The sequence below is a fragment of the Blennius ocellaris genome (genome assembly GCF_963422515.1).
Source record: "Blennius ocellaris genome assembly, chromosome: 3".
Lineage (NCBI taxonomy): Eukaryota > Metazoa > Chordata > Actinopteri > Blenniiformes > Blenniidae > Blennius > Blennius ocellaris.
In genome coordinates this window covers 16596916-16609027 of record NC_137652.1, presented here as the reverse complement: position 1 = coordinate 16609027, position 12112 = coordinate 16596916, and the positions used below count along the sequence as shown (strand labels likewise).

Sequence of the window (12112 nt, the reverse complement as noted above, 5' to 3'; positions counted from 1 at the left end):
GATGACTGGGACTGAATTGTAATGGCTTCCTAACTGGGTCAGGCATCTCGAAAACGGCAACTCTTGTGAGGTGTTCCTGGTCTGCAGCAGTCAGTATTCAACAAAAGTGGTCCAAGAGAGAAAGGGCCCATTTGAAGCTGTTTGTCATTTCATCAAATGCAGGAAAATATTCCAGCATAGCTCAGTTTTATTTCTGTTCAAAATGGTTCTGACTCCTACTTTACATTCAGATCACCTCGGATGATCTTTTAAACATGCCAAAACAAGCCCCTTCATGAAGCATGACACCAACACCTGCCTTTTTACACGGAAAAAAAAAAAAAAAAAAAATGACAAGCACCAATTAAACTGCCATCCAGGTAATTTATCACTTGAAGGACTGAATAAATAGGAAATAATTATTCACCTCCTCGAGCTCTTCCTCCTCCTGATCGCTGTGGTAATGTGAGGTGAGGGCGGCGTCGTCGTAGTGGTCGGGGAGGTGAAAGGTGGTGCCGTTACAGTCCGGAGAGTGGAGCACGGGCACCTGCAGGTAGTCGGCCTGGTCCAGGGACTGCTCCCTGCTGCTGGGGTTGGAGCTGGTGTGTGTGTCAGACAGCAGGGACTCCATCTCTCCGGACTGGCTCTTCCTGTGGAGGCTCGGGGCTCGGCCGATGCTGGTCCAGCTGGAGCGACGGCTCCCCGACCTGCTGTCCCTGTCCCACACCAACTGCGGAGACAACTTTCCAACAACACCGACACCTATTTAAATTTATAACAGATCTTCCCAGTACAAAATACATATATTTCTTCATCTGCAGATTAAATCTCGATTGTAGTAAGGAACTTGCAAGGTTTGGATTTGAGGGATTTGTATGTGTCTTGTGATCCACCAGGGTATCAGGGTATATAGGACCTTTCAGAGGTGACCGATCTGAAGCCAGGATTGTAAAAAAGGATCATTGTTTTGTAGATAATGCAATGGGAAGATAATCCCTGACAATGTTTAAAAATTCACAACTGTTTCCGCCAGGATGCTGGTGCCATATCGAAAGTTAGATAATATTACAGGACATGCTACCTAAAGTCCTGTCAAACAAAATTGACACTTTACTCATATATAACAATACATGTTAAGATATATAGACTCAGCTGATGTTGACAGAGATGAGAGTAAAACTCCCCGGAACAAGAACACCGCCAGCCAAAGCAACGCGTTCTCCAAAATATTTATCTGAGTACCAGTAAATGATTTATGGGACCAGGAATGCTTTCGCCTAATTTTTCAGGTGTGATCACATAATAGATTTGTCAGTAAACAAAGAGTGTAAACAAAATTAAACTCCGCGAGGAGCCTTTAATTGACTGTCATTGTACTCTCTGTTCTCATTTGGATAACGCAACTCTGTGTTAGAATATAGATTATAGCTGCAAAACAGCCTCCAAACTCTTTTGAAAAATGAATACTGGCATCACTCCTTAAGTTTTTCTGAGCCTTGATTTCTTTTGTTCCCCAAAAGTGTTTGACTGCTTCGGTAAAACAATATCATCATTGACAGTTTATGACACAAAATGGTGCGCCCAAGACTCACCGGCAGCCTCTGTTCTTGGCTGTTTATGTCCATGGAGACAGCGCTCGCCCGGCGTGACTGGCCGGAGTTTATGGTGGGCGTGGCGGCAGTGTGTGTGATGACCGGCAGGGGGGGAGGAGGAGGCGGAGGCCTGGAGGCTTTAGGGTTGAGGAGACCATTGGGGCTCAGCATCATGGCCTGGATCTTGAGCTCTGGACGCGCATGCACGCACACACACACACACACACACACACACACACACACACACACACACACACACACACACACACACACACACACACACACACACACACGCGCGCACACACACACAGACACACACACAGTTGACTTTAGTACTGGGAACCATCACAAGTACTAGGAACACTAGAACCAGGGTCTAAACAACATGGAATGTCTATCTATCTATCTATCTATCTATCTATCTATCTGCCTATCCATATATTTATTTACAGTCATCTAACTGTTCTTGTCGCCTTCAACTGGAAACAGATGATCTTTTATTACCTTTTATGACAGACATTGCTGACAATTAATTCCCAATAAACTTTATATGTCACCAAGGAACATTTATCATGCACAAACAAAAGTTCTCAAATCATACATTACATTTTTTTCAGTCTTTATTTTCAATTAGTCTTTTTCTCATAGAATATAAAATACTGCTAGAATGTCTAACAAATCCCAGAATCGCCAATTAAATTTAATTATGAATATGATATTGGATGCTTTCCTGTTTATTGCTGCTCTCTTTTATTTTTCTTGTCTTCATTTGTCCTGCATTTCTGTTTGCTTGTATTCATTGTTACGTTGTAACTTTTACACAGTGTTCTGTCCAATGCTGTTAAATATATTTGTTGCATGGTTTTTGGAGAGTGTAGGATAAAGGAGCTTGTTGAATTGTGTAAGCTTTTATATTTTTTGCAATGAAATGGCAACTATGCTATGAACTGTTTTCCAAAAAAATGACCTAATGTTTTGAAACGTATCCCAATGGGATTTTTTTGGGTTCCAAACAAGCCCAATCTGGCAATCTGTCTCTACTGCTTTTATGGCACCATTGTTGTATAACTGTAGTCTTTTTCTTATTGTCAACAGATAAGGCCTCTTTATTGCACTCAATGATTGCCAGGATTTTTGCAGTTGAGGCATTTATTCAGCATGTAGGAATTTGACGACGTTCCATTGGCGATAAATATTTTAAAGCAATATTGCATTGTGACTTCATTTCGCATTTAGACGAGCGTCTGTTGCATCGAAGCGCGCGCCAAACAAGTTCCCACAACGCTGATTAATTCCTCTACCTCCAGGTGACATTCATGTGCTGGCATGCAGGATGAATGCACACTGGGCATGCTCCGTGGGCAGAGCTCACACCGGCTTTCTATGGGGATGAAATAATTTAATCATGCAGCTCTTTCTGACTTTCCAGATGGGGAGAGACAAAGTGGCCTTGCTAGGATTACACAAGCTCTAAACTCTCCGATGCTGCTGCTGCACGAGGCCTGTGAGTCCCTGTCAGACAACTGGCCTCTATCCCGATCCCTTACCCTCACACAAACCCCAACCTCAACAACGCAACATGAGCACATGTAATCCCTGCAGCAGCATTCAGTCTCTCACTGTTATCGAACCTGAATGGATCCGACGGTGAAAAGAGTCTCCTTTGGAGGGTTGTTTGAAGGTGTTCACAAGAGTTTATCCTCGGTTACAGCTGTGTAAAGCTACAGCAGACACTGAGATACAAGCGCACGCTGACAGTGCTTTTGTAATTACTCTCACTGGGAAAAGAAAACGACAACAGTTCTCTGAAAAAAGTATAAGGCTAAACCTTGTGGGATTTTTTCTTTTTTTTTTTGCTGAATACCAATATTTATTTGAATGACTGGTATTAAACCAGACCAAGATGGGAAAAAAACCCACAAATTGTGATGTTGAGAACTGAGAAATCTCCACAAGTCACTGCTCTTTTGAATGTTTAAAGACTTGGCCGTGTTTTAGGCACCCTTTCTGGTTGCCTCAAGGTGAAAGGGGACACGTGTCTTTGCTGGAGCACAGACTGGTCCAATCAGCCTGACAGAGGGCGTATGATGAGTGAAAGACCGAATCACCCCGTGACCCCAGGTAACATTACTGATGATGTGCCCGAGCACTGAAAAAAAAAAAAAAGGTTGCCTCAAAGTGAACGGGACCATGTTGCTGAGCAAAGGAGCACAACACAATATCAGACACTTCTAATACTAAAGAGTCATTCGTGTTTGCTGTTACTTAAAAAGTATGTCGTTAAAACAGTAAGACTATGCGCCAGCTTGTCTTTCAGCTTTTTAATTGGTGCTGCATTTTTTTTAGACAGATGACCAAGACCACAGAAGCAGGACCCCCGTTGCAATAAACCAAAGTGATTCTTAAAGGTGACTGCGGGCGACTTTGCCTTTTCGTGTCCAGCAGATCTATGAATTTGTACCTGCAGCGTACAGCTCTCTCAACTTCTCCTCGTCCTCGTAACACAGAGATTGTCTCTCGTCATCTGTCTCAGATCTGTTGGCATCACCCTGAAAAAACGCGCACGCACACACACACACACACACACACACACACACACACACACACACACACACACACACACACACACACACACACACACACACACACACACACACACACACACACACACACACACACACACACACACAGAGTAAGACAGAGCAGCCACTGTCATCACAATCTCTCTATCATCATCATCATCATCATCATCATCATCGTCATTTCTTTCCTTTTTGTCAGTCTGTAGTGACAGTGAAAAACACAAGCAAGTCGAGAGGAAGACTGAGAGACGACGGAGGGGAGGCAGACGGGTGGAGGGAATCTCCAGTGTTCTCTAGTTGAGTTATGTGCATGGCTTTGGCAGCGATCTCCTGTAGTCACGCCAATAAAGCTTTACTGAATTTAATTAAAATTCACGCCAGAAAGATGGAGGCAGACAGCTTTGGCAAGGGGTGTGTGAGTGTGTGAGTGTGAGAGAGAGAGAGAGCGAGAGAGAGAGCGAGAGAGAGAGAGAGAGAGAGAGAGTGCTCTCTGATGCCGGAGATAAAAGATGAAAACTAAACAACAAAAGCTCACCAGCTGTGAATGGAAGGCGATATCAAACACAACCCCACCCTGGAGAGTATTGTGCGTGCGTGTGTGTGCGTGTGCGTGTGCGTGTGCCTGTGCGTGTGTGTGTGTGTGTGTGTGTGTGTGTGTGTGTGTGTGTGTGTGTGTGTGTGTGTGTGTGTGTGTGTGTGTGTGTCGGCGAGAGAGAAAGATAGGGGAAGAGAGAAAAGGGGATCAGGAAAGAGCAATAGAAGGGGACAGAACCATAGAGAAAAGAGTGTGGTGGGGAGAGAGAGAGAGAGAGAGAGAGAGAGAGAGAGAGAGAGAGAGAGAGAGAGAGACAGAGAGAGACAGAGAGAGACAGAGAGAGACAGAGCGAGAGCGAGAGACGAGGAAACCACACAGGCAGGATGGTGGAGATTATACCCTCGTAGGCAGCTTTGGTATCATCAGCACAACAGAGCTCAATTAGTCTCGTTCTCGCTGCCCCTGCTCTCTAAGTAGCTCTCATAAAAAGCATCTTTGTCCTTACTTCTGCCTGAAAGCCCTCCACCAATATGGCTACGAGCAAGTTGAAGAGGACGTAGTTGCCAAAGGTCATGAGGGCAACGAAGTAGAGGGCGGCCAGCGGCGTAGTGGAGGCCATCCCGTTATAGAGCACCGCGTTCCAGTCCTCCTGGGTGAGGATCTGCATATTGAAAGAGGTGTGCAGAAAGGGTACAAGAAGTCAAAGCAAGTGGAGATTTAAAGAAAGAAAAAAAAAGGCATCAATTTAAAGTGAAACGCTCCCTGGGACTCTGGCAGGTGCTCTATAATAGGAACAATACAAGAGTATTCCTCCTTTAATATCTCATTGTCAGTTGAACAGTAATGATGCTCATCAGTGTTAAACGAGCTCCTGTGGAGTGTGTGTTTCATTACTCTTCCTCCACCTCCGCTCATGAAGCGTATCTTACCTGCCCACTGGGAGATTTTCTAGATTTTTGCTGAAAACCTGAGCGTGAGCGCTCCCAAATTGGAGCAAATAAAATAACAAAGAGGATCCTCGTGGCTGCTGCGGGAGACAGCAGCAGCTGCCGTTTCAAACTCACCCGCTGTTCCAGTTTAAAATTACACTTTATGCTGATTTCACAAATGGGGAGAATCCATCAAATCCATCAAATAGTGTTGATGTATTTGCACGCACGGTCTGATTCTGCATGTGTGTGTGAGAGAGAGAGAGAGAGTGTTTCTTTCTTTTAACCTGAAAGACAGTTACAGTCGCCCAGAGCAGGGAGTCAAAGTTTTTTCTGTCAGGTAAGGTGTCTCCAGTGTCTTGTCTCAGTCCAAATTTACAGCCGAACAGATGCATCCCCAAGATACTGCAATATACACACAAACAGACACGCACGCGCACACACACACAAACAAACAAAACAAAAACAACAGAAAAACAAAGAGAAAATACTTTAATTACACGGTAATTTAATATGGATATCGCGCAACAAGATGCAGTAATGCAGACTGGGTGAATAATTGGGTTTGTGTGGAGGCCAATAATACGTTTGGTAATCCAGGGAGAGAGGAATAAAAAGGTCAGCAGTAGACTGCATAACTTCTGTGAGCAGTAATCAGTGCGACTAAAAGGCTGAAAGGGCTGAAAGGGCTGAGACGACTTTTTGGCTCGTGAGTCTGGGGCTGTGGGAGGAAAGTACCTGAATATGAATATGAAGAGCATCAACAACATGCAAAACGTGGCCACGTTGTCCATGGTCTTCATCAGGACCACCAGCTGCCTCCTCAGGGCAGGAAGGAAGCGGACCAGCTTCAAAACTCTCAGCAGCCGGAAGGTGCGCAGCACCGACAGGCCCCCCTCGGCCTCACCCACGATCTCCCACACACTAGAACACATGGCGGACGATACAAGGATTAGAGCGACCACAGGCTGAATCTGCATCAAAGCAATCCAGGAATCAATATGTGCTGAAGTTCAGCTGTGGGGTATCTCAGTGCCGATGCGTTTGTCAAAACCCACAGCCGCTCCCCACGTCCTCTGAGGTGCAGTGGGGAGGTATTGAATCTTTTCTTCATGTGGCCACTGGAAGATGGGCGAGAGCTGTGTTCGACTCATCCGCCAACACCGAGACAGAAGTCAGCGTGAACCGGCACAGCAAACAAGCCAGGACTTCAAACGGAGATACATAATTTAGCTTGTAGTACTACATAATGTAGTGAATACAGACCCCGTGAACATTGAGTGCAATCAGTTGGCTCTGATGCCTCAGACGTCCTTGTCGTGACAGTTTGAACGGAGCAAAGCAGATTTTCTGACGTCGGAGAGAATATTTACTTGTTTAACGTGGCGTTTTGGGTTAGGAAGGATTTCCCCCGAACCGCGGGGCCCACCTGATGATGACGATGATGCTGTCGAAGCCGTTGTAAGGGTTCTTTATGTAGCCGAAGAGCCCGAGCGCCAGGAGCTTCAGCAGCATCTCCAGGCCGAAGAGGCTGGTGAACACCATGTTACTGATCTCCAAAACATCTGTCAGCTCCTGCGGCTGGAGAGGGAAGCCGTGTTTGCAGAAAGAGGAGAGGGAGGGATTGATGCACAGAGACGAACGGGCACAGAGAAAAATGAACAAACAGTGACAGACAGTCAGCGTGGAGCACAGTCGACTCGACATGTCAGGAATTTATAAAACGGGGCTTCTGTGTGATGCTACATGAAGCAAATATTTATCAAAGATGTGATGGATTAGTGTGATTTCTTGCTGATATTTTCAATGAAGGGTCCTTATGGGATGATTTGTGCGAGACCGCAGATTGTGGGCTCACACACAACACTTCCTTTTACGTTTGCATTGTTGGTAATATTTTTTCAAGATTTAGTCAGAGTAATACCTAAATACTGAGTGTAAATTGGTCGGAGTTGCTGAGAAAAAACAAACCTCTGATGTTCATCACAAAAACATGGGATAAAACAATCAAGTCATTAAAACTACAATAGCTGCTTCTGAACTGTTAAGTCTAGAGCAGTTTGTGGTGGATTGGAAGTAATAAAAAACCCTATCTCCCCCAGGTCAGTAACTCTAAGATAAAGATGGGGCATCCTCAGTTTTTTGTGACAATTGTCAATTGTTCTCACAGCATGACGTGTATTGACCATATCATTTTCTGACTTGCAATTCTGTCATAAATTGGAAGGAAGAACGATGGAATAATGAGTATTGAGGCAACCGGAACACATCATTAGTGTTGGTAATAAAAGAGTGATTAATAACAACTATTTGAGCAGTCTGCATTCTCATGTGACATGATGTATTTAGCCTAAATGTTTGGGAATGACTGATAACAGGTACAAAACCAGCTATTCACAATCTCAATGTAAAATAAAATACAAATATAAAAAAAAAAATTTTTGTATAAAAAATTACCCCCAGATCAAGTATATGAGTTGCATCACAGGTGGAGACCAACTTAATACAGCCTCTGATTTTTGGGCATTTTGTTGTCGCCAAGATTGGAAGGGCTTCAGAAAGAAAGGCTGTAAACATCTATGAGCAGGGAACAAAAGATTTAAACAATATGACAAACAATTTGGCAAAGCTTTTAAATAATGGCCGATTAGTGAAATATTGACATCGCCAGCAAATTTAGGCTGGAAGACAGTTTCACCAAAACTGAATAACGGAACATATCCATAGATTTAGCTGCAGATGCAAAAGCGCAAGTGTCCACACAGTCAGAAAGACTGTCTCTGAATGATAGGAGTACCACATGAATGACAGTTTCTCAGTGAACAAACACAATTCTTTTGAGAAGCTCTGGTGTGGAGAAATTAATCAAAAACAGAGCTGCTCTGTACGAGTTTGGTGCAGACCTCTAAAGAAAGAAAGCTGGAGATCAGGAGTGTCAAACTCATTTAGTTCAACGGCCACGTACAACACAGTTTCCTCTGAATGGGATCAGAGCAGCAATAAGACAACATAAAATATTTATTGAAAAATGTGTTCTCTGCTATCCTATCTAACACAGTTCTCCTCCATACGATTGTGGAAAACCTGTTGCTTATTCCCTTTTATCCAGCCTTCAATATTTTTTTAAGGCCTCACCTTTATAGGTGTCATCTATGACAAATGTGATATTTATTGAAAAATGTCCGTTAAAGTCTTCTCTGTCCTTCCTACACTGTGCCAGGTCACCCTGTGGGTTGGGGTGAACGCTCTGGTTTTGGCCTGCTGTCGATGTTCTTGGGTGGTTTCACTGCCTCCGGGACTCAGCAGCTTGTAATTATTAGTTCAACGACGAATTCTGCATCTTGTCAACGAGTGCTTGACGACTGTGAGAGGCCATCTGGAGGATGACCTTTCAACAGGATGATAATCCAAAGACGCACACAACATTATTCACCAAGGAACCTCTCAAAAAGCAGAAATGAGGGGTTATAAAATGGCCCGTGTCAAGAAAAAAAAAACAGCCCATAATTAAATTCATTTGAAGTTCTGTAGGGGGATTTGAAAAGGGCAGGACATGCAAGAAAACCACCACAGGTCTTAGAGCTGAAGACATTTTTGCAGTGGCAGGCCTGCAAGGCCTTCTCTATTGTCAAAAAAATTACATGTCTGACTGGAAAAATACTGGATAAAAACAAGCTTTTTGGAGATTTCCCTGTTTGATTTATTACTATTTAATGGTCAAAACAATACTTCAAAGTTCAAGCTCACTTTGCGTAACTGGTCGGGGGAAAGGCTTATGTACTTATTTCAACAAGATCTAAAATAAAACAAAGTACATCTACTGGGAGAAACATATTTTGCAATAATTGTAATATTGCAGCAACGCTTTGCTGTTTCTGAGACTCAAAACCGTGAACAAGTCATGGTTATGTCAATAACGACTCGCGCTGGCATTATCCACAAATCTTAATAACAACTGGTGCTCTGTCTGCATGACCAAAGGCTAAAATGACCTCCCTCGGTGGCCCGGAGCTGCTGTTAACCAAATCCATGACAGTAAAACCACAAGAAGGAAACATATTTCAGCCGCGGATGACAGTTATTCATTACAGCGAACGCAGAGACTGCAGTTTGTTTTTCTCAGCTTGTCAGACCAACAAAGCAGTGTAAACAAGCAAGTGTGCCTCTGCGCATGCTCGGCGACCTCCGTCTGACAGGGAGCTTCTGCCCAGAAATCGAAGGGTCTCGGCCATGTTCCACACTGAGCATCACTGCTCGCACAAATTAAAATATCGATTTTTTTTTTCTCTTTTTCCTTTAAGCTTCAGATTTATGTTATCAAACTCATTCTTATGTCGACACTGTCGATTTCTACACGCAAGTCATGAAAAAGGAGGAAATAGGGCAGCCCTTGTCCTTAAACATTATTCATTGAAGAAGCCGAGCCCATTCTGATCTGTCATATTATGCAGAAAATGGACCAAATGCAATCATCCCTTGCCCTCCGCAGTCCTCCGCGGCCTTTCAGCCAATCACAATGTCAGATCTGTCTTCCTTCTCCGCCTCACTCCATCATTCACTCACTCCTCCCTCTGCCTAGTCTCTGCTCTGCTCGTTCTCTCTCTCCTGTCCCAGGGTCACGCTTTAATTAACACTTCAGGTCTTATGAGTTTCTCCATCTCCTGATACATGCCTGCACACACACACACACACACACACACACACACACACACACACACACACACACACACACACACACACACACACACACACACACACACACACACACACACACACACACAACGATCCCATATGCTGACTGCTGTAAGTGTTGATTGGATTGTAGGTTTATATACTCCAACACAGTGATTAGCACATCAATTTTCAATCAAACCGTAGTCACATCCAATCTGCAAGGGGTGCGCGCGTCACCGCGCGACACATGACATACCTGCTCGTGGTACTCTATGCCCATCGACAGCGTGTTAATAAGGATAGCAATCATAATCCCTCTGCTGAAGTATCTGCTGCCGACAATAAGTTCCAGTTTAGTTCGGGGGGCAGCCCAGCATCGCTCCCACAGCCACTTCTTTGGCTCAGGCGCCTGTGCGTCCCCGCGACAGGGGCTGCTACAGTGGCACGGGCTGTTACTGTGACACGGGCTGTTGCCATGACATGAGTTGCTGTGTCCGTGCTGGTGGTCCTCAGGTGGCTCGTTTACATTTTCACTGTCAGTGAGTTGGCTGTAGTAGATGCAGTACGGGCATACCGAGGACTCTCCAGGGACTTCACCTGGCAACAGCAGCGCAGGATGCCCAGCACACCCACCTGCACAGACATGAGACAGGAGGTGACACAGACATGAGCCACATAAATCATGCACCCGCAAGGGCATGGTTAAAAAGGAGAAGAAGAAAAAAACTACATCTAGAGCATGCACTCATGTAGACATTGTGGCATTAAAAAATAATCATCGCTCTGTAAAGGAGGGGACCTTCTTTTCAAATCGAGGAGACAAAAATTCAATAAAATGGAAACCATTGTGCAGTTGGGACGCTTTTGTGCAGCGGGAGAGCAGTTTTATTAGAACAGGGATGCGCCTGTGTGTGTGATTGTGTGCGTGTGCGTGTGCGTGTGCGTGTGCGTGTGCGGGAGAGACGGAGATGGGGGGGGTTTCAGCAGAATTCATTAGCAAGCCGCTCAGGAGGAGTGCTCCGATGACATAACAACAAACACTAATCTTGCACGAACAGTTCACTTGTCATCACAATTACTACAAATTCATGTTTCACTGGGGACTGATATAGTAAATCCAATCTTGTCAGTCTTCGGTTCGTGTCTATAGATAATTGTGAGACGCAATTCCAGTGAATGTGCAGAAAACACAGTTATCTACAGCCGTGGCCCTTCGTGCATGTAATAGCGTCCTGAATAATACACCGTTCGGTGCGTAGGAAGCACCACCGTTACAATTAAAATTTATTACCCAACTCTATTAAAGTTTGATGTGTGTTTTCTCTGTTACTTAGCCAATTCTACATAACAAGTCCAGTTTGCTCATCATGGGGAGTGTGCGAGGCCTGTACCAACTACCTCCTGAAACAGAGTGAAGCTTTGCAACAACTGAAAACCAGCATACAGATGATGTCAGGATTATCGGGATTATTTCGGTTTGGAGTCAGAGATAACTGAGGGCAAAGAGCTTCAAATATGTTTTCTGGTTTTTTGCAACATGGCTCAAACTAAGAATAAAAACTCATAATATCTGTATGATATTGTAGTGAATTCAAGATGTTTTCAATTTTTTACTGGAACACATATTAGAACTCAGTAACATGTCAAAGCTGATTTCCAGTTGCCTCAGGGCTTGGAAATCCAGACCGGCTCCCTAAGTGATGGTGTCCTGAGGGTTAACTCTGGGATGCTTTTCCAAGATGGCCGTCACATTGTGGAATGCTAAAATACATTTTGTTGTAAAGTTGTCTTTGTAGCTAATGGAAGTTCCTCTACTGTTTC

General features: G+C 44.3%; 1 protein-coding gene across 1 annotated transcript in view; it reads right to left on the bottom strand.

Moving 5' to 3' along the window:
- Positions 1–12112, bottom strand: part of LOC308148872 (voltage-dependent T-type calcium channel subunit alpha-1H-like) — a gene marked incomplete at both ends in the record, with an annotated part of 41728 nt that overhangs the window by 16470 nt on the left and 13146 nt on the right. Inside the window, 8 exons of the mRNA XM_080520412.1 lie at positions 407–721; positions 1572–1762; positions 4033–4120; positions 5194–5349; positions 5905–6022; positions 6356–6541; positions 7047–7198; positions 10548–10924. Of these exons, the coding sequence (XP_080376538.1) occupies positions 407–721; positions 1572–1762; positions 4033–4120; positions 5194–5349; positions 5905–6022; positions 6356–6541; positions 7047–7198; positions 10548–10924 (1583 nt within the window). The remainder of the gene's footprint in view (positions 1–406; positions 722–1571; positions 1763–4032; positions 4121–5193; positions 5350–5904; positions 6023–6355; positions 6542–7046; positions 7199–10547; positions 10925–12112) is intronic.